The following is a 20,873-nucleotide window of genomic DNA, read 5'->3' as shown; positions in this document are numbered from 1 at the left end:
AATAAGCATCGGCGGTATTATAATAGAAATTTTTATAAAACCACCGCTACGTACGAAGTTATACAGGTGATGGCATGTAAATTCTGATTCTCGTACACCGATGTTGCTACGCTTTTTAATCTCGGCTTTCCGATCTTCCAGCATCCAGCTGCTTGCCGCATGACGCATGTTCTTCGTGCACGTGTATGTAGAGTTCAATCAGACTCGTATTGTTAGTGGCTGTCTGCTTCAATTAAATGCCATCTTCGGTTTTTCGATTTTTAAATGTTTGATTTCTATTAATTGTCTGTAGAAGCACTTGTTGATTTTCAGTTGTTCGACCGCAGATATACTGACTTGTGAGATTTTGCTCAATACTACGTATGTACTACGTAAATACTTTTACTCTGTACTTGACGAGTTTTCACTTTCGTCGTTGTATGCTTATACTCTGTAGTTGCAGCTCGATAATTATTATGTTTTGTACTGCTTGAAATCGTCGTTGTATGCTTATACTCTGTAGTTGCAGCTCGATAATTATTATGTTTTGTACTGCTTGAAATCGTCGTGGGATGCTTTTGTACAGTAAAATTGTTGCAGCTGTAGTATCAGAACGAGGTGCCCTCAGTTTCCGGATCACCTGTAGAGCCGTAGAAAACGAACTGGATCTGCAAACCTTCGATCAACCATGGCACAGGCGTTCGAAATTAAACGTGAAGTTGGAGAAGCAGAAATTCAGTGCGCGATAGGACAATCTGAAGTTAAGTGTGAAACTGGACAGGTTACGATTAAATACGAAATTCCACTGGCGGAAATCAAGTGTGAAACTGGACAGTCTGGCTGTAGGTGCAAAGTATTTGTACAGAATGTACTAATACAGCTAAAACAGTACGAGTAAAAGTACGATTATGCCGTAAGGTTTTTATTGTGTGCAGTTTTATTGAACTTTGGGATGACTGGTTTACTTGCTCTTGCTAGTGCATAGTGGTGCGTTACCAGTTTTGCAAGATAATGTATTTCGTTTTAGTGAGCGTTGCAAATTTGCTGCCCGATTTCCCTGCGGAGTCTAATCCTGTTGCCACTGGCGGGAATTCTGACAATGCTGCAGTGTCGGTGTCCAAAACGGATCCCCAGGACTGCAAAGACCAGCATAACTCCTTTGCTAACCATAAGATTAGCTGCGAATCTCCGGATCCAAATCAAGGATATGACAAATTTCTGGTGGCAGCTAGACTGAGCCAGTACTGGTAGAAGTGTTATATAACTAGAACCCGTTTCCTAAAAAGTGTGCGTAAATCATAAAATTAACAAGGCAAGGCTAGGGTAGGAGTTGACAAGGCTACATACAGCCATTGCACTACGATAATTAACATAAATCTGCAAACGCACTCTATGTTGTCTGAATAAGTATTAAGTAGGTACTAATGATATTATTACTGTCTCGTATTCCGCGTGCATACGATAATTATGATTTATGTGCACTAGCGGTGGTTGTTAGTTCTTTGCTTATTAAGCTGCTAACCACATCATTTGCAGCAGTTTCACTGAAAAATGGTACTGTAGTATCTCGATCCGCTCGATGCAAATATTAAAATTTACCGTTGCCCTCATTAATTTAATCTGCTGGGACAAGCTTGCATTTCTATGTTACAGTGTGCAGCCACGCAGCTGGCACCAAGAAAATCACTTGCACTCGAACAACAACGCTGTTGATCGTCCACCGCGCTGTAACGGCAACACCTGGAATACGGCTGGTAACAACTGCAGCGCAGAGGGTCGTGGTCCCGGTGGATACGGGGAGCAGGGACGTGGCGGCAGTCGTCACGGTGGTGGACATTGGCAAGGCCGGGACACTCGGCGCTATGGCTACCGCGGCCGGTGGAATGATCAGCCGGTAAATTAGATGCTCAGTCTAATCAAGTACTTGTACATCAGTTTATAAACTTGTTTGTTTTAGAACTTAATACTTTTGTATTAATACTTTTGTGTTAGAACTTAATTATTTTTTTGTTTGGATGGCTTTTCTATTATTTTAAGATTGTTTTAGTATTACCAGCGACCACGCTGGCGAGGCAGGTGGCGTGGCGGTGCTGACTGGAACCGTGGCCGCAGCAATGCCGGATGGAACGATGGGAATGCCCGTGCCGGTCGTCAAACACAGCAAGGTGACTGGGACCCGAACGGGCAAACTGGAACGGTAAACCGCGGCACACAGAGAACGATGCCGCAGCAGGTGCCGGTTCACTCGCAACCAACCGGTAGGTTATGACGTTATGTCCGGTACAATATTAACAAATATCGCCACTACTGCAGTTTTTTATATACGGCATTTCAGTATTTCTCAGTGACAGACAATGTCTGGTGTGCATTTATTGTACTCGTAATTCTGGTAAATACAGGAATTGCGACCATTTTAAAACAACAACCACAAAAGGAAGATGTTGCTGGTGGAAGCACGAGTATCCTACCACTCAACCGGCAATCAGGAGTGTCCATGTCTCATGTCGTCTCCATCGGTACAACGGTCAAATTTTCTCCTGTTATGGGCATCGAACCGGTGATGAAAAATGGCACAAGTATGGATGTCCAGACGCAGCACTTCTGTATCAGCTTAATGAAGGAGTATGACGAGAAAAGGAGCATGGAAGAACTCCGGCTTGAAGACTATCTGGCCAGTCACAAGACTGGAACAGCCACCCAGGCAGCCAGCGTAACGTTCGGAGGTTGCGTTAAGCCAGCTCCCCAGCAACGCTTGCCACTGCTTAGTTCGGGGTCCATGTCTGGATTATCGGTTTTTGCGCACAGGAATGCGGGTAAGAAAGATTTTGGCCTTCAGTGCTCTGTCTCTCGCTTCTCCGTCGACATCTGTGGGTTGTATAAATTAATACAATCTGAAGTAATTAAATTAAATTTTAATCTTCATTTTTTTAATTTAAATTTTAATTATTTAGGCGGCGGACCGCCAGCGGGAAATACAGTTGGTGAACTGGCGCAGGCAGCGGGTAATGTCCCGGGCGGAAATGTGCTCTCATGGCTCAAGTTCGATGGTTTTAACGGCAGATCACTACCAGCGTCCACCATCAGCGTTGATGCCATTGGCACGACGGTGAAGTTTGCGCCGGTTAGTGGCGCAGATTCCGAGTTGAAAGACGGCAGAACTATTAACATTGAGACGAAAGCGTTCTGCATTAGTATGATGAAAGAGTACGGCGAGAAGAAGAGCATAGAGGAACTGCGATTCGAAGATTATCAAGCAAGCGGCCAGAGCGTTACTTTAACCGCTGCTAGCGTGGGCTCGTTGGGGATGTTCGGGCAGAATCGACAGGCAACAGCCTTTGGAGGATGTTCTTGTGGAGGGAATAACGGATTTTTATTGGGGGCGAATCGGTCACCATTTGGCTCATCTTTCGGTCAAAATCCTTTTGGTCAGCTTGCGGTTTCACAGCCACCATGTAAGAGCAGCCATACCGTTTGTTCCCGGCTTGCTGTTTGATCTCTGCTGAATACGTATTCAGTGTATTTTACAAGTTGTCTTGGTTCGCTTATGTTGTTTTTTTCTTGCAGGCTTCTTTGGACCACCTGCAGCAAATGTACCATCGTGGACGGCTAGTTTTGGTCAGGCTGAAGCGCCAGCTAATACTGGTTTTAAATCATTTGGTCTGTGCGGTAATAAGCTCGATTTCGCTGCTGCTCAGCCATCCTTTCACACCTATAGAAGTGCCGGTGGAACGGCTTCCGGCCAGTCGCTGTTTGCTCAGTCTCAAGGTAGAATTGCCTTTTAATCGTACGCTCTTATTATATCAGTAGTTGTAACTGATTTGGTTGTACTTACGGTTAGTTAATTTGTTTTACTAAGTACTCTTAGTTATTAGGCACGAGTAGCTGAATCTCATAAACGGAACCACTACCGCTTCTTACAGCCGCCGTATTCCTTTTATCCTGTTGTATGCGAAACCTTTGGAGTGCAGAGCGAGTCGACGAAGGAACTTTTTAAGTTTTTAGGTTGTAGAATTTTTGAAAAAACGGGTGAAGCGCGTTCGAGTTCGTTTTGAAACAGCGCTTCAGCATTGCCGTTGTTCGTGGTAATGCGGCGGCAGTTTTGGGCACTTTGCCGCGTGTTAAACACTTCAATAACGCTAATGATGGTATTGGATGTTTTGGTAGTACCTAATTTTGTAGCAGTAGTGTCTGGTTAATACTGTCATAATTATGAATCGAAATAAAGAAGAGAGTACTTAGTTATTTATTTACAGGCTCATTTCGGTCCAGTCCGTATGCGGCGCACTGGACCAAGTATTTTGGTGCGCAATCTGCGAATCATTCAGCTTCATCCAAATTCGCCTCATCTGCTAGCGGAGCGGTTTTCGGTCAATTACCGACTTTTCAGACTCGAGGTGAAGTAGTTGTAGTACTGTGGAAAGGATAATTCTTTAATTTCCTCCACAGTTTTTTTTTTAATTTTGACCTTTTAATGTTTGCAGGTTTGGCTGAATCCAAAACCTTTAGTGTTTTTGGTCAATCCCAATCAGCTGCTACTGGAGGAGTTTTCGGTGGAGGCAGCAATGGATTTATATTTGCCCCACGATCTGCTGATGCACTTGCTTCCACTCCTAGTGGAAATCGTTTCGGTGACGATGTGTCTAGTGTGACGAAATGAAAAATGTGGCGCAGCGAAGTCGAGAATTAAATCGCTGGCGGTCATGGAGTTTGCCGGTTTTGTTTTGTTAATTCGAAGTCACAGATTTTTAACTTTTTTTAGTCTGGTTATTTGTACGATAACTCAAAAGAAATTAGTTAACAAAGTCGCAAGTCTGTTTTCGCTTTTCGAAGGTTGTGTCCGATGTTTTCTAGATGTTTTCGAACGGATTTGGCTAGTGCTGTACTCGTACAGATACAATCGTGCTCACTATGCATGCACTACTGGTGTCTAATTGTCTATTATAAATTCTGTGGACTGGTTTAACTATACAGTGCAAATACTTACCAGTGTCAGCTGCACTTGTCTGCTCTCAAACGCGACCGAAGTTAATTTCACGTATTGTTTCTTAAACCAGCGTAGTCGCTTTTATCTTTACAGTCAATTAAGTTAATAAGAACAAATTGCTGAATAATTTTAAAAAAATCACTGACAATAGACTGCCGAATGCGGACATAAATAAGCAATTCAATTGACCGGAAGTAATGTTTGACACATACACTGATCTTTTTGTTACTTAAATTTAATATTGGGTAGTCGTAAAAGTGCCGGTTTTTAAGAGGTCACGTCAGGGTAGCGTTCATCTCGTAAAGTTAAACTTTTACAACATTCCTGTAAACTACAGTTCTCGATTAATCCATCCACGCTTCCTTTTCTTTCTTCCGAACAAGTAGTCATAGGAGATATCGCGCAGAGTCTTCCATTTCCGCAGAGATTACCGATTGCAGCACTTTCTGAGAGACGCGTGGTTCTTGTCGCGTCGGAAGGCGTTGGTGCGCGCTCGTTTGCCTTTAATCTCCATCGGCACGTCGTGATCAGCCGCAGGAAGTGTTTAAAAAATGTCCGACTGACACCGCAATATACGAAGAAATTCAAGGAATATTTGGCATACGTAAACTGTAGGAACAGCGACTGCAGAATGACGAACTGGTCATCGCCGATGTGCACCATGCAGCGTTTTTCCATCGCCAGCAATATGTACCACGTCAAATATGGAATGGTCGTCACCAAATAAAGGACAACTGATGCCGTCAGTAGTGTCATGGTTGTGGAGATGATCGTATCTTTTCCGTGTATACGTACAGGGAATTTCCCTTCCAGGCACTCCACCTGGAATATCACTCATGATGATGATGTACGAGTACTTAATCCGGCAGATTTTGTTACATAGAATTTCATTTAGCAGTGTGTGTAAATACTTACTTCCGGTTTATGCATCATTTGGCGCTTAAACAAGATCAGCGCAATCACCATGTTCGCTACGAAAATTATGAGAAAGCTGGACAGCGCATCGATTGCCTGCAACACGTAAAGGTCACCTGTTAATAATTTCAGTGTATTGCGAATGTACATTCGTTGGCTGCTTCCTTACCGCGCCGATCATCTGGATCTGCCGCCAGTTTCCCACCCAAGTAATCGTTGCAACCTTATCGTCCCGAGTGACATATTCCACCACTGGATACAGTGCGACAGTGCAGGCCAATGGTAGGAAACACAGTATGGCAATAACGACCTGCTTTCGCGAAATGGACAGGCGCCATCGCAGCGGATCGATTGTAAAGAGTAGACGCGTTACACTGAATGCTACCAAAGTCCTGTAAAGGTCAAACACGTTGCTGACGCATCACGTCTAGACTAAATCCTACACCGGTAGTTTTATTACACTGGTAAATTAACCAGGCAAAAAGAAAACGACCTAGAGGTATTGTCTTACCAATCAGAATACCATGATCCGATATTGCCGAAAAATTCGCTCGCAACGAGAAATCCGCGTGTGGCTTCGGTACTGAAATTAGAATTGAGGGATCTGGACGGAATTCCGCCAGGCGTGGTGTAACCGACGTACACCTATTAAAACATCATTAGAACATACGTAAGTTCTGAAAACGTTACACTCGAATTGGTTGAAAATGTTACATTTTAACTATTTCCATAATTTTAGTATACTTCAGTATAGTTCTAGTGGTACACAAAACTTTCAGCAAAATTTTTATTTTACTTTTGTTTGGCACGGAAATCTCGGTTGGGAAATTCGATTTGAAATACAGTGGTACCTGAATCGAACGAAGCAGCCAGCCCCACCTGCAAAATTAGATTTTCTAAACTGATGCATCAGATTGGTTGTATCCAGATTAATAAAACTTGTAGCCAACTAAGTCTGTACTGTGTCGATCTTACATTGCTAATAAGTCAAAATGTGCCACCGCTGTCACAAATATTGCCTGGAAAGTATGGATTTTCCGCAACAGAACAATGTTCAGGATATTGCCGACAGTACAAATGAACAGCCAGATGGGATGCAGAATGAGTTCCGTGTATTTAAAGCCATCAGCTTCGTAAACGTATTGGAAATCCCTTTCGGGCCAGCCGCAGCCGGGCATACTGATATTCCGCATTGTCCGTAAAAGAAACTGAACCGTATAAAAACTTAAATTTTAAGTTATCTATAATCTACACGCTGAATAAGGAAAACAAGAATATTAATCTGTGAACAACATGTGCCAGGCGAAAATGGCGTGAAATTCACGATCTATCGAAAATTTGTTGTGGTTTCGAGGCAGTCTGCATGCTGCACAACATAGTCATAAAACATACACAGCGCAGCAAGGTAAATTACCGTCTCAAAGAATTTTGAAAAAAATGTTATTGTTGTTAATCACCAAAAAGAACATCGCATGAAAGGGAAAGATGCCGGTAAGGCTACCGTTCATGGTAGCAAACAGTGTAGCGTATGGTACACACGCAATATCCTAGAAAAACATTACCAAACAAACATTGCTTACGGCGCTGAAACTGCGGTTTTGTTGCTTAACACTGTAATTATTCAGCGTCGTATTCACGAAGCAACGGCAACAGCATGGTGTTTACACCGCGTACCTGCGTACAACCATGCTCCGGCGGGGTTCGGAGAAAAGAATTAACATACCGGAAACGCTTTGAGCCAACGCTAGGCCAATTATGAAAAATGCCGGAAAATATGACGTCAAAATATTCAGACTGTGAGTATGTCTTTAAAACGCAGGCTATGACGACATAATTATTAATCATCATTCTTCGATTTACCGGTAAATGGTAGCGCAATCAATGACCTGTACAAGTATGCTTGGTGCGCGTAAAGAGCATCGGTATCATTTTTCACAAGTCGCATCATATACTGATTATGCCACAAAACCGCACAACATCATCGCATGTGACAAATAATAATAGTATTATTTGTTTTTGACTGTAAAATACAGTTGATAAAAACCGACAGGATGTCTATTACTGACCTGCATAACGAAACTAAATTTTAATGATTTCTAAACGTTAATTGTTTCTTCTGCCTGTTAAAGAGGAAATACAGTATTTAATGATTAGGCCGTTTATCATTATCTGAGCGGCTTTCACACACATGCAGATCAAACTCGACGGTTCCACCGGTCGGCACATCGGACACCGATGTCGTCACACCGACAATCTTAGTGACCACTTCAGGGTTGCACCAGCAATACTTCTTTGCCCAATGCAAAAATCTCTTTAAAAACGTCCGACTAACACCGCAGTAAACGAAAAAATTCAGGGAATATTTCGGATACAAGAACTGTATAAAAAACGACTGGAGTATGGCAAAATGCTCATCGGTCAATCGCACACGACAGCTCCGCTCCAGCGCCAGCACGACATACCACGATACGTAAGGAATGGTTGTCACCAGGTGGATGACCACGGAGGCGGTTAATAGCGGCATCGTTGTGGATATCGTCGAGTCGTTTCCGTGTACTCTCATGCAACGTGACCCTTGCCGGCGTCCTACCTACAACGTTTATAACAAAAATAATTATATCAACAAACATCAAAATATAATACAATCCAAATATTACAGTGAAATAATACAAATTACATATTTTATAATAAATGTTGGTCTTAATAATAAATGTTGGTCTTAATAATAAAGGTTGGCCTTCAAGTATATCATACTTTGAACAAAGTTGTACTTGAAAGAATTGTGTATAATGCGGTCTTACGTCAACACGGAAATTCCGATGGCGTCTGCACAGAATCATAGCGATTATCATGTTGGTTATGAGTATCAATAAAAAACTGGCAAATGCGCCAACACCCTGTAAACAATGGAAAATTTAACCGGATCTATTTAATATGCTGATTTGTCAATCACGTACCGCGCTGACAAAATTAAACTGACGCCATTTGCCGGCCCACGATGCTTGTGCCGCGCTATCGTGTAACGTAATGAACTCGATGATTGGATAGAAGGATAGAGCGCTAATCAGCGGGAAGCAGCACAAGATGGCGATGCGAATCTGCTTTCGGGTAATAAATAATCGCCAGCGAATGGGGTCGATCGTAAACATGAGCCGCGTAATACTGAAACCAACCAGGATCCTGCAAAAATGTATAAGGAATAAAAAATTTCTTGACACTGCATATTTTAATTTTTTATTATGAAATTATAATTATTACCAGTCTGAATACCAGGTGCCAATATTGCCGATAAATTGACAACTGACGAGAAATGCTTTGAGAGAGTCGGAGGTCACATTATTTTCAATGCCCCATATTGCCACTTCATCCTTGTTGGTTAATCCAAAATATACCTGCATAATTAGATACCTGAGTTTTATTATTCTTTAAACTGTGGACGATGCTTACTTGGAGTGATCGTAGAAGGAATCCCCACCTATGCTAAAAAACATTAAGTATAAAACACCAAGTTAACGTTAACAAAGCATACTCGTATGGGAGCTCTATTTTTAGCGCACATACGTATGTCAAAAACGATGTATCGTACATTGCAAGTAAATCAAAATGCGCGACTGCGGTGACGAACATCGCCTGAAAGGTTTCCACTTTCCTTAGCAGGATGATATTAAGTACTTCGCCGACAGTGCAGAGGAAAAGCCATATAGGATGCAAAATCAGCTCGGTATATTTAAACTCATCGAACTGATAAATGTACTGAAAATTCCGTTCCGGCCAAGCACATCCGGTCCCATTTACAGTTAATAAAGTAAGCTCCGACATCATGTAATTATCAAAAATATTAACCACGATCTACTAGCGTGCGCGTTAAAGGCGTGGCACAAATCGGCGTCCATAAAATCCGTCCGTGGCGTCCATCAAGATCTCCATAACGGATTCCAGTTTTTCCAGGCATATCCGCATTGCTATTTAACCGGATTTTTTTTTAAATTTCATATTAATCCAACATAATTCATAACCGTTCTTGGATTATACATATGTACAAAATGATAGGCAAAGCTCCAAGAATTTTAATCCGCGAAATGAAATCTGTAGCTTTGGTATAAAACAAATGCACCACTGGAACGATTATCGATCACAGCTCGGTTAAATGCACAACCGCCGGTTCTAGAGTATGTGCAGTTACATAAATAATGAACTTGAGGATTTAATATCGATACTTACGAATGCCCTGGACAAAAATTATTAGTGACGTATATGGAATAAATAAATGGAATATGCCTTTGAGTACTTGTTAATCTAGTATCTGTATACCAATAGCCGCAGTTATGTAGATACGAGTACCTACCGTACCGATTAAAAACGTGATGCATTAATAACTATAGAAAATCGTAGCTGTTAAACGTGCTGTGTACTCCGGGAACCAAATCAGACAATCAAAAATGTGCCAGCAAAAAAAAACACACGTAGCGCCGTAAGCAATTCTGAATCTCTTTACAATTTTAGTGATACGTAAATTTCAACGATGAAGCGGCAACTTTCTTGTGAGCTATAGAACTATAGCAGCAGTATATATATCTTTTCACTATGGAACTATCAAACTAACTATCAAACTACTCGTAAGTTTTATTAGCACCAGCAATATGCTTTGGGCACTTTATTGTGTACTTTGTATGTACATAGTTTTTTATTCACGTATTCGTATACGAGTACACAGTAGTGTATACTCGTAACTGTAGTGTATAATACCCGTAGGTATTTGTACAATTGTACTGCGCATGTAGTAAGCAAGCATTAGAAATGCTGGAGTTGCAGGAAATTCAATCGCTGATTCACAATCATACAGCTTCAGTCATAATAAATTAAAAAATGTTAGAGCAGTTAATGAAGAAGATGCTGATTTTTTGAAATTTTGTTTTGATGATACCTGCCCTATGATATTTACGCTCGAACTTTTTTACGTAATTGCACTTAAACGTTTTAGCAGCTATAAAATGTTTTTTATGTTGAAGTATTTTTATTGCTAATTTTGAAGGATTAGATCGATCGGTACGTATCCAAAAAACTGAATACAGCAATGCAGCATCAGGAAATAGCAATGTTCAATAATTTTGAAATTCTTTAGGTAAAGATCGTCACAACTTTGGTGGCTACATAGCCTACGTAGTACGTACGGTAAAGCTTTATGGTTGTCGGAAGCGTCAACTCATAAATCAGTTAATGATAATCATTCTATTACGACTAGAATGACATTTATAACGACGATATAATAATTACGAAAAACGTAGTACGGCAGCATTATTACAGTGTAGATTGCCATTGGGAATAATGAACTCTACTGATGCAAGAGTGCAGCTTACAGAACTACTGTTGGAAATCGATTTAAGACGTATGGCAGTACTGACAATGAGTATTAAACAATGAAGTAACTGAAGTATAAATTTTAATAATATTTTAAGTGAAAAATATTTCATCGTAAGAACTGACTGTTTCGGATGATCAAAAGGAAAACCTGTAAAGCCGCAGTAGATCCCGATAGTTTTATCGCGCCAAATTTAACGCAACCGTATATAAAACAGTGGTCTTCTATTATGATACTACGTACCGCACTCGTAGGTGTTTGCATTGTACATAAATAAAATAGCCAGTTACACCACAAAGCATTCTGATGACAGCATTCATTAACGGCATAAGAATGTTGCGCCCATGTTACTTTTTGTTTGTACACAAATATGCCGTAGCGGCAGTAAAGGGAGAAATATATGTGCGACCATTTACTCTACAGTTTAATTACGCATTCGCTGGGCATAGCACTAAAGGAAACATGGGGATGGATCCGATTGAATTTCAGCTTTCACACAGTATTGCATACTTTGAAACACATTGAGCACTGGTCACCGCAAGAAAAGTTAACACGGGATTTATGATTGTTTGCCCGGGCAAGGAAGGCGGCATTTGTAGCATTTGATAACGGACGGCATATCGTTCCCGTTAACTACGCACGAGACACCTCCTTCGAGTCCAGTTTCCCCAATTTAGGTTTAACGCCAACCAACCAATACGTGGACATGTTTCCTTTGCCCTGGACAACAGAGTGCGAAGGTCAAATAAGCAAGAAGTCGTAATAATTAATAAATAGGTAGCAGTAGTTTTATTATCACCAATCTGCTTTGGACCGGTTCTATTATATGTACTGATGGAAACTAACATATGCGTTGAATCACAAGAAACCAAGCCATAATTATGAATTTTGTTAGCAAGGAGATGCAAATCTAGAGTATGAATCACGCACGGTTAAGCAGATAACCATTTAAAAGTCATTAATTTTACCTTTACGAAAATTTCTCCTCGCGGTTCAAATATCAGGTCAGACGATTCCGGAACAAGTGTAACGGAAGCTGAACTGGCTTGGATTTTATCCCCTAAGAAATGTACAAAATCTCAGTCAATCCCCATTACGAAAGTTATCGTGCATAAACTGATCGGCTACTTATTGGTTTAATAAAAACACGATTGAAAATCTGCTTGGTTACCGACAAACAATAATATAGATGATTTATGGGTCTCTGACAACTGCTGTACCTTCAGAAGTTGATTCCATTCGGCTTGCTGTATTAATTGTGTCACCGAACCTAGCAATAAGATTATTCATACATACATTAATTTTTTCCTGCTAATTATTTATGAAAAACTCCAACTTATTTAAAATTGTATTGCATGTGTACACTGCATTTATGTTAAGCATTTCGAGAAAAGGTCAACTTACAAACAATATCTAGGCAGGCGATCGCCCACAACCCCGGTCACAATCGGCCCTGCAGAGTTTGCAAAATTTAAATTGGTTTTCGTTGCAATGCCTTCAAACAGTTCGTCATCGCATTAAACACATTTTATTTGATACTCGCACACAAATTCATCTACTACTGGGTAACTAACCGGTGTGAAAGCCTGTTACGAATTTCAGTTGCAGTTCATTGGATCGTATGTTGACCTTTCGCGCCGCATTCCGTAATGTTAACGCACACGATGCAATTTCCGTCACATGTTTCATCCCATTGCGTTTTGGCAGACCACTGGCGATCTGCAGTGCACCAAAATTATACACTTTTAACGGAATTTAATCGCTTTATTTATTACTGTAACCGAGTTATGATTTAATTTGTGGCGTTAACTGTCGAAAATTGTCAGAGGGGGTGTTTTTGTACCAAATAGACATCATTCGTTGTTTCCACTTTGTACACATCAAACGTGGAGATCTCATTATCGATGGTCAGGTAAAGCGAATGCATAATGGCTATCAGTTGTATAGGTGAGCTTTTGGAAGCAATGTGCGTGAAGCCTTCGATGGCATTAAAGAGAATTGTCACCGATTCAAACTGCTCCGGCAGTATCACTTGTCCGGCTATTAAACTCAGCGCAACAGATCTACAAAGAAGCACCTTTGCTTATAGTTAATAAGCCATTCTTCTTTTAGACTAAATAAATAACCACGAGTCCTATCAAAATATTACGAAACGTACGTGTGCTTTGTGATATTTCGCTGTCACGTTTCAATTACTGTAAAGGTTGTGATACATTAATTGCCATCTCGTAGCTGGCATTTACAAACCTTGGGAGAATTTCAAACAAGAGCTTCTGAATCTTTCCTTTTTCTTCCAGTAACTCTGTCGTGCGTTCGGCTACCATTTGTTCTAGTTCATCCGCATATGATTGCATACGCTTAATAAGGTCATCGACCATGGTGCCAGCAGCTCTACCGCGGATGCGCTGAAATATCTTCTCCACATCGGCCATGGTGGGCCGTTCCGCTGGGTTTTCTTTCCAACACATTTGCGCTAAGTTGCGGAGCCCTTCGGCTTTTAATTTATCCAAGGAAGTTTTCTCCAAGTTTGGCCGCTTTAATGGCGGCTTTCCTTCTTTTATTGCGTCAATAATTTCTGTCGTAAATTAAAAATAATGATGTTAAATTTTTTGCACTGTTTTGTCATAAAAAAGTTAAGCTACTTTCTTTGTTACGCTGATTTTAACTCTGGAAACTCACCAGCATATTTGCTAAAATCCTGGGCGGTATTATAAGGATCACTCAGTAAGCATAGTTCGCTTAAAATAATGGAGAAGCTGTATACATCCGCTTTCCGCTTTACATTAGCAGATGGAAAACCAGGCGTTCGCAACAATTCGGGCGCCATCCAGATTTGCTCTTCCGCTGATAAATGGCTTTCCACATTTAAATCTTGCAGGGCATAATCGGTTATTTTTACCATGAACCGCGAATTAATCAAACACTTGGTGCTACGCAGCCGTCCGTGACAGTAAATCCATGAATGATGAATAAAATGTAGTCCCTGTAATTAAGACAGATGAACAAAGCCAGTAAACTGTTAGTTTTGTTACCCGCACGCGTTTAATTTGTACCCACACGCAAAATTAATACTGTATGTCGAATATGTGCTTTGCAAGCAGCGTACGCACTAAACCTTTTTAGGTAACCTGCACTGTCTTTGAACAATTAACTACTTTACCTCAATAAGGTCACCGAGCATAGACAACCGGAATGATATCTCCAGCATAAACGAATCGCCACTACGTGTTACTTGATAGATCGACCCCTTTGGACATGACTCGTACAGAACGATGCCACGGTCTTCTTTCAGTAAAATGCCGAAAATTCGCACCAGCTTGTCGGATTTGGTTGTTCTCAACTAAATAACGATGAAATATTAAGTATGGCAGACAAGAGGAACCTTTATTTTTCTTTATCGAAACGTAAAAGCATTCGAAGGCTGCAATTTATTAGCGGAAGTACAGCATCTACAATGTGGTTGCCTACCCGTTTCAGTTCCGAAAGTGTTCGATCAGAAATCTTTGCCGGTGAGAAATGTTGCATTGTAACCGGATTGGATTGCACCATGGCTTGTTCTCCGGTTTGTTCTTGATCCTGCGAGAAAAAAACAGTTTTTGCATTTGTCGCCAAAACGCAGAATGCATCAGTAATGCGAGGAAGCACAGGCCCTCAGTTTTCAGCGACTGTGCACAGTGGCGCACACGTGCTGATTGACCGAAAATGGTCCGAAATACGAAGTACTGTAAATCTGCTTACGGCAGCTCGCGTAACGACGGCGTAGCATCGATGTATGTGACAGTGCATATAGGTATGTATACATGATTTGTTGCATGGGAAGTAAGCTTTATGGATTCGGGATTATACCTGGAACTGGTCAGGGGGAATTCTCCACCACTGAGCATCTGCTTTAGCAGCTGCTCTGTTCCTCATAAACCTGCAATAAGGCATTCACTCTGTGCATGTGTACCAAGTAAAGTAAGTTTTTAAGTAACTGGAGACGAAAGACCAAAGCTGCGTCCCGTTTACGGAACATCGTAATACATTGATTATTACTCGCATCATGTATGTGCGTACATACATTAACGTTCCAATTGTCGCAGTAACGAGAATTATGACACCAACAGCGGCAGATCCACCAGCAATGTACAAGGTTGGACTTTCTGGAATGCAAAAAAAAACTTGTATTGTTGTGCTAAATTAATTCTTCCATACTGTTAGCTGCAAAAAGCAGCAAAAATTGACATCGACATAAGTACTTGCAAGTTGCAGTTTTAATTAATCAAGAAAAACGACTTACGAGCCGGATCACATTTAGGGTTGTTTCCCGCGAAACCACAAAACGGTTCGTTGGGCGGCGGTCTATCGGAGTAGGGCCACTCGATATCAGCCACAATTTTGGCTACTGTAGCCGTCTCCGGAAAATCAACCACTTTCTGTCAAATTCAAACGGATATCATAATTAATTTTCTTACATTGAAAGTCGCGCGAACACTTGCAAGATTACATTAGAACGGCATAAAAATTATCGCTATGTATATATTTTGCTCTTTTTTCCCCTAAAATTAAAAAAATACAGCGTATATGTAATATAAACTGTGTAGACGAGTATACATGTATCTATGTATCTATGCTATTTTTATTATGCCGCGGCATTAGTATGACAACTCAAAACTAAAGATTTTGTAAAAAAGGATAATTTATTTGAAATTAAAATATACAATACATTCAACTTGTTTCGAGCCTAACAGTAAAAGTGAGGGATCTTCCGAAGTTATGAATTTTCTTCTTACCACAAAAATACCGGCATTATAGCGGAAATTGTACAGTTCAAAGTTGCCAACAAGATTATTTTGGGCATCCAGCGTGATTTCGCCCCGTATTCCATAAAATGTCCGATTAGTAAAACGCTTGGCCATCTTGCGTCCATCAAAGATATCCTCACCAGCCGCCAGGGTTTCGTTAGCCACTTGACCGTACGTCAAGATAGCGTCATGAAAACCAATAGCATGGATGTTGACCTACCAATGCAAACTGCAAGCGTCTGTGTCATTCGATCGATATTGCGCAATTCAGATGGAAACTTTGTGTGTGTATACACGCACACTATGATTATACACACAAACCGCTTATGCTAATTATGAGTTTGTTGATTTCCGATTGTAAATATTTTTGTGAATTTTGCTATACCTCGTCGTATGGCGGAATGGATTGGTTGTAATCGCGTATAGCCATTTCTTGTACCGTTCGATTGAACTCGCGAAATTCCGGTGAGGACGGTACGCGTTGTTTCACCAGGAACAGACTGCGATACGCCTCCCGTGTATCCTACAACCGGAAGATTTTACGCAAGCAACAACTATCGACCGCATCGATCGAAGCACGCAGGCTGTAGTAATACAATAATGAGCCAAATGGTTTTTTTAGAATTTAGGTGTATACGTAATATGCACAATGATTTAAGTGTAGAGATTGCCGTAAAAGCAGAATCCGCTAATAAAATCGCGAATTGTAACATAAGAGCACGGACGGTTTTGCTAGCTCGTGCCAAATGGAAAAACAAACCAATAGCGTGCAATTAAATACGGCCTACATACGTTATCACTGGCTGAACCCATATCCCATCTAGGCGTGTCGAAGTAGTTCTTCGTTTTGAAGTAAGCACCGGCAATAAAAATCTACAACAGGTACCAATATTATTGTAGGTGTGCATAAATCTACACGCACTTGGAATTTTAACTTTAAAGATCAATAACTAGGGTACATGACGTAAAATATTAAACATTTTGCTGGACACAATTGCGATTCTGTGCAGATTTTAGACTTTGATGACAATTATGTCATATACATAATAATATGTCTTACGTTTAAATAAATTAATTATTACTACTTACATGATCTCCTTTTGTGTACCCCAACGAATATGCAGCTAACTGCAAATGATATCCCTTAGAAACAGTAGTAACTTGTTTGAATTAATGGACGTTGTCATAGCGCGTTTGATCGTTTCTCTTCCAGTATATTTACAGTGCTTACCATCACCAGTCGAATTGTATTAGGATTTCCCAAAATAAAGATAACTGCAGCAAAAAAACAACATTAAATTAGTTCAGGCATTACGTGCTACGTCATGATCACCACCTACTTCGTGACCTTTGATGAGCTTCCCGGACAGCGCGCAGGATATCCGTGTACATGTCGTTCTTATTCTTGGTAAGGAAGCAGGGCCGCGCTTCCAGCCGGACATCCGTCTTGCCGGTAAAGTACTCGGTCATGGTAAACATGGCTCTCCATACCGCGTCATCCGCGTCGTAGACGACGGTGACATCCGTCCAGTTGAACAGTTTAATCACTTGGTAGAAGAACGTGCCCACTCGAACGTGCGTGTAGGAGAAGCCGAGGATGTTCGGATAGCGCACGCGATCGGCCAGGAAAGTGGCGATACTTGAGCCTTCCAGAAGTAGCAGGTTCCAGTCTGCAATCAGTGCAATGCATAATTATTTATATAGACACAAATCATTTTATGCAGCATGTTAACATAATTCTGTAGTTGTATCTAAAACACACATATTTTATTTTAACGCAGGAAAGTTTGGGTGGTCTGTGCATTTGGATTTGTTAGGCAAATAATGCGAGCATAAATTTTCCAGACATGCAGAAGACATATGCTAATGGCCTCAACGGTTTAAAATTCAAAATTATGTGCGCGTGTTCGAGCAGAGATTGATTGAACTCTCTGCAAGTCGACATCTTTGCACTACAGTAGCTAGTAGCTAGTACTGTAGTTTATTTAAATTGCTGTGCGACAAAACGTCTTAAATGGAAAATTTACGGTTTGTGGCAATATGTGTTTAAGCAGTGCTGAATTTTCGGCTCATTACTATTGCTGTCTAAATCGTTGGTATATACTGTAAAACGGAAATATGTTTACCGCTCTGCAAAATTAATGTAATTCGCCAGATCTGCAACCGAAATTTTTGTAAGCGAAAAATTTAATGGTGGCTGAAAGTTTGACCTTCCAATTTCAAAGGTCAGTTTGAATTTCAAAGGTCCAACCGGACCACGCCTAACGCTTAACGGCATATCAGAATATTTGCACGGTACTACACACCCCCGTGTTATTCGTTATTTTATGCATATACGCAATTTTAACCGAGCGAGTATCGGCAAATAAAAACTTGCTTCGTAACTCAAAGTAGATTAACAACAACGAGCTGACACAGTTCTCCGTTAACGATTTTCTCGGATAGACAACACACGTACACAGCACAATTATAAAACTTTGTTTATTATGATCGTGGATAGTGCCCGTTATCGCTGTAAGGTCAATCCGCCTACAATATGACCTTATTAATCAGAAAAATTTAATCACCTAGATCCGCATCAGATGCTTGACTTTTCAGTGGTATTCTCGCAGTCAGTCGATAGCACACTTTACTGGGTACTCATCGTACGCGGTTTCTATATTAAGGTATCACATAACCGAGAGCAAACAAATTGTATCACACTTTATGGATAAGAAAAGAGTAATCGAAATGACCATCGATTACTGTTACACATGGCACGCAATTAATGCGTACTGTTACGGTAAGTGCGTTGTGGTCGAATAATTTTCCCACCCAAGGGATATTTTCTGAATTTGTAGTTTTATGCGCTGGGCCTGACTGGAGTCCACAGGGACAATTAGCTGCTCTTACGCAGCACACACTTTTGCAGATCCTGTATGCCAAAGTCTCCTGCGACGCCCTCATCGTCAAACGTCCAGGCATATATGTGGCATTTGTTAATGGAGTTTAAATTACCCCAACCGATCAACACACAGTTTAGGAAACCAGGCTGCCTTTCATTACTTTTTGATCACGTTTATGGTCAGGTTTCGATCGATAAAGCAGGGAAACGGTTTCGAGTTACCGGCATCAGAATAAGAGCAACAGTTAACTGCGAACCAGATTATCTGGTAATATCATTGTTGATAAGTACAGAGTCCTGTAAGTTGACTGTAACTACTAATTAATGTCATTTTAATTTATGGACAATCCTAAGGTATACATATTGCAAAACGCTCACCACCATACATTACGTTCTCAATAAAATATTTTTGTGGAACCTGCAATAAAACTTCTAAAAACCACTTCCAAATTAAGTTGGAAATTTTTACGCTTTATAATGCGGCATTTCAGTTATAACTGCTGTCAAAGATCGATACAAAAAAGCTGCTGCATTTTCAGTAAGAAAACACAATAACATTAACCTAAAAATATGAATTAAAAAACCTATCTAAAACAACCGAGAAATTTTCAACTTATCGCTCCAGCTAAATTTCAAAAATATGGCAAGAACATGCGAAAACTTCCGAATTGGTCTGTACATCTTACGTATTGTTAAATAACGGCTAAGGGTAGCCAAACGTACTTTGCAGAAGATCCATAAAAACCTTATTGGCAAATGTGCAGGTCAAACCGAACATAGCCGCTAATGGATGCGTTCCATTCAGAAAACTGTAATACAATTCTCCTGAATAGCTCATAATAAAATCCTCAATATCCTCACAGCCATCCAGCCAGCCCTCTTTTGGCTTATAGGTCATAATACTACATCCGCTGAGCCAGGTGTGCTGAATCTTCTCAAACGCGATATCAATCGCCGGACCGACGATATGCTGATCACTGTACACCTGTGATTTATACGGCGCAATTGCTATCAACGACATATTACATGCTAAGGCACCGGCAAGAAATCTCATGGAGATCAACCATAATAGCATTTTGCCTGCCGACACCGATGCTGCCATCCACTACCCTCATGATCATCGAGAACTGCCGCAAGACAACTGAGCAGACGTTTTCCGTATTTACGGTTTTGGCTTTTCAAACAAGAGAAATATCGAAATCCAATATGTGCCATTCGTGGACACCTACAAATACGTTCTAGCTTATTATATCATCCCCGCTGCTAACAACTTCACTGCCACTCGGGAATGCTCAGGTAGCGCAGGAAATTAATATCCTGTCGGCAGTGTCAACCGCCAGTGGCAGATTGCAGTCAGCGATCAGTTTGATTGCGGGAGAAACTGCTGCGGTCACCGGACTATCGATGTATTGACAGAAAAGAGCGGGGGCGCTTGTACTGTACACTTACAGCTACCTATATACAGTCTGCTTACGGTACATAGTTAAACCAGAGTGCTTAACCGTCTCTAAAAAGTGCTGGATGGTCAGTTTACCTAGCTGTACGATTCGCACCACCTGAGTAAATTCAGTTTTTGTTTAACAGTACAACAATAAACGCTTAGCTGTCTTAATTGAACGCCGATTAACCCGACGTGGGAATACATGGGAAGAAACGACAGAAACAGTGGATTTGCATTGCTGTGTTATGCTACTCGTAGATTCTCATGGTCACATTTCGATGATGTGGTATAGTGAGTGCAGTCAAAACAGACACTCATTCAATGTGGCACAAAATCCTTATTATTCAATCTCTCAGACGCCGCAGATACTGTAAATGCAGTAGCATGCAGTAGTCTTTCCCAATGATCCAAAGTCCCAAACCCAAGCGTTCGGTTGTAATACCGTCCACATCTTTTCGTCTTTTAAATTTTGAGAACGAGACTGCAGTCGTTGCCATGATTTTAGCCTCTGTAGGTAGTAAAGTTTC

At 40.8% G+C, this 20,873-nt stretch overlaps 4 protein-coding genes across 8 annotated transcripts; 1 reads left to right on the top strand and 3 right to left on the bottom strand.

Annotated features, from left to right (window-relative positions):
* Nucleotides 1-202: 202 nt before the first annotated feature.
* LOC129601061 (nuclear pore complex protein Nup98-Nup96-like) lies at nucleotides 203-4,937 on the top strand. Of its 5 annotated transcripts, none has more exons than XM_055499772.1 (10): nucleotides 203-360; nucleotides 586-821; nucleotides 1,007-1,226; nucleotides 1,633-1,873; nucleotides 2,027-2,237; nucleotides 2,379-2,792; nucleotides 2,931-3,431; nucleotides 3,544-3,744; nucleotides 4,233-4,373; nucleotides 4,461-4,937. In XM_055499772.1, exons 2-10 carry the CDS (start codon nucleotides 668-670, stop codon nucleotides 4,634-4,636), a joined length of 2,259 nt encoding a protein of 752 aa, XP_055355747.1. In that variant the 5' UTR covers nucleotides 203-360; nucleotides 586-667; the 3' UTR covers nucleotides 4,637-4,937. The 5 variants fall into 5 exon arrangements, with proteins under 5 accessions (XP_055355747.1, XP_055355749.1, XP_055355748.1 ...); XM_055499774.1 differs by having other exon boundaries at nucleotides 580-821; nucleotides 1,007-1,184; XM_055499773.1 differs by having other exon boundaries at nucleotides 580-821; nucleotides 1,007-1,220.
* A 148-nt stretch (nucleotides 4,938-5,085) lies between these two features.
* Nucleotides 5,086-7,336, bottom strand: LOC129601076 (uncharacterized). Its single transcript, XM_055499794.1, has 6 exons — nucleotides 6,854-7,336; nucleotides 6,730-6,757; nucleotides 6,390-6,523; nucleotides 6,048-6,270; nucleotides 5,879-5,974; nucleotides 5,086-5,785 (listed from the first exon to the last, which is right to left on the bottom strand). Exons 1-6 carry the CDS (start codon nucleotides 7,069-7,071, stop codon nucleotides 5,231-5,233), a joined length of 1,254 nt encoding a protein of 417 aa, XP_055355769.1. The 5' UTR covers nucleotides 7,072-7,336; the 3' UTR covers nucleotides 5,086-5,230.
* Nucleotides 7,337-8,021: 685 nt separating this feature from the next.
* On the bottom strand, nucleotides 8,022-10,166 carry LOC129601077 (uncharacterized). The gene is made up of 6 exons (XM_055499795.1): nucleotides 9,465-10,166; nucleotides 9,326-9,353; nucleotides 9,137-9,270; nucleotides 8,836-9,058; nucleotides 8,680-8,775; nucleotides 8,022-8,468 (listed from the first exon to the last, which is right to left on the bottom strand). Exons 1-6 carry the CDS (start codon nucleotides 9,698-9,700, stop codon nucleotides 8,022-8,024), a joined length of 1,164 nt encoding a protein of 387 aa, XP_055355770.1. The 5' UTR covers nucleotides 9,701-10,166.
* Nucleotides 10,167-11,523: 1,357 nt separating this feature from the next.
* On the bottom strand, nucleotides 11,524-20,146 carry LOC129601073 (atrial natriuretic peptide receptor 1-like). Its single transcript, XM_055499790.1, has 20 exons — nucleotides 19,629-20,146; nucleotides 17,362-17,691; nucleotides 17,253-17,296; nucleotides 17,111-17,149; nucleotides 16,814-16,894; nucleotides 16,407-16,544; nucleotides 16,010-16,237; nucleotides 15,517-15,652; nucleotides 15,298-15,379; nucleotides 15,084-15,153; nucleotides 14,706-14,813; nucleotides 14,398-14,577; nucleotides 13,917-14,220; nucleotides 13,485-13,812; nucleotides 13,081-13,300; nucleotides 12,812-12,956; nucleotides 12,642-12,690; nucleotides 12,458-12,507; nucleotides 12,206-12,297; nucleotides 11,524-11,957 (listed from the first exon to the last, which is right to left on the bottom strand). Exons 1-20 carry the CDS (start codon nucleotides 20,005-20,007, stop codon nucleotides 11,871-11,873), a joined length of 3,090 nt encoding a protein of 1,029 aa, XP_055355765.1. The 5' UTR covers nucleotides 20,008-20,146; the 3' UTR covers nucleotides 11,524-11,870.
* Nucleotides 20,147-20,873: the final 727 nt, after the last annotated feature.

This window comes from Paramacrobiotus metropolitanus, unplaced genomic scaffold (assembly GCF_019649055.1).
Source record: "Paramacrobiotus metropolitanus isolate TYO unplaced genomic scaffold, Prichtersi_v1.0 Parri_scaffold0000211, whole genome shotgun sequence".
Taxonomy (NCBI): domain Eukaryota; kingdom Metazoa; phylum Tardigrada; class Eutardigrada; order Parachela; family Macrobiotidae; genus Paramacrobiotus; species Paramacrobiotus metropolitanus.
Note: the sequence above shows the minus strand (reverse complement) of the source record. Positions and strands in the feature narration are given on the sequence as shown.

Excerpts from the sequence above, each read along its gene's own strand:
- LOC129601061 (XM_055499772.1), top strand. The coding sequence starts at position 668 with ATGGCACAGGCGTTCGAAATTAAACGTGAAGTTGGAGAAGCAGAAATT. Across the intron at positions 1,874-2,026 it reads GCCGGTGGAATGATCAGCCG|TATTACCAGCGACCACGCTG; the intron begins GTAAATTAGATG and ends AGATTGTTTTAG. Across the intron at positions 3,432-3,543 it reads TGCGGTTTCACAGCCACCAT|GCTTCTTTGGACCACCTGCA; the intron begins GTAAGAGCAGCC and ends TTTTTCTTGCAG.
- LOC129601076 (XM_055499794.1), bottom strand. The coding sequence starts at position 7,071 with ATGCGGAATATCAGTATGCCCGGCTGCGGCTGGCCCGAAAGGGATTTC. Across the intron at positions 6,758-6,853 it reads CATTTTGACTTATTAGCAAT|GTGGGGCTGGCTGCTTCGTT; the intron begins GTAAGATCGACA and ends CTAATTTTGCAG. Across the intron at positions 5,975-6,047 it reads AGATCCAGATGATCGGCGCG|GCAATCGATGCGCTGTCCAG; the intron begins GTAAGGAAGCAG and ends TACGTGTTGCAG.
- LOC129601077 (XM_055499795.1), bottom strand. The coding sequence starts at position 9,700 with ATGATGTCGGAGCTTACTTTATTAACTGTAAATGGGACCGGATGTGCT. Across the intron at positions 9,354-9,464 it reads CATTTTGATTTACTTGCAAT|GTGGGGATTCCTTCTACGAT; the intron begins GTACGATACATC and ends TTTTTAGCATAG. Across the intron at positions 8,469-8,679 it reads ATCGGAATTTCCGTGTTGAC|GTAGGACGCCGGCAAGGGTC; the intron begins GTAAGACCGCAT and ends TAAACGTTGTAG.
- LOC129601073 (XM_055499790.1), bottom strand. The coding sequence starts at position 20,007 with ATGGCAGCATCGGTGTCGGCAGGCAAAATGCTATTATGGTTGATCTCC. Across the intron at positions 16,545-16,813 it reads TGGGTTCAGCCAGTGATAAC|GATACACGGGAGGCGTATCG; the intron begins GTATGTAGGCCG and ends TTCCGGTTGTAG. Across the intron at positions 14,578-14,705 it reads CACTTTCGGAACTGAAACGG|TTGAGAACAACCAAATCCGA; the intron begins GTAGGCAACCAC and ends ATCGTTATTTAG.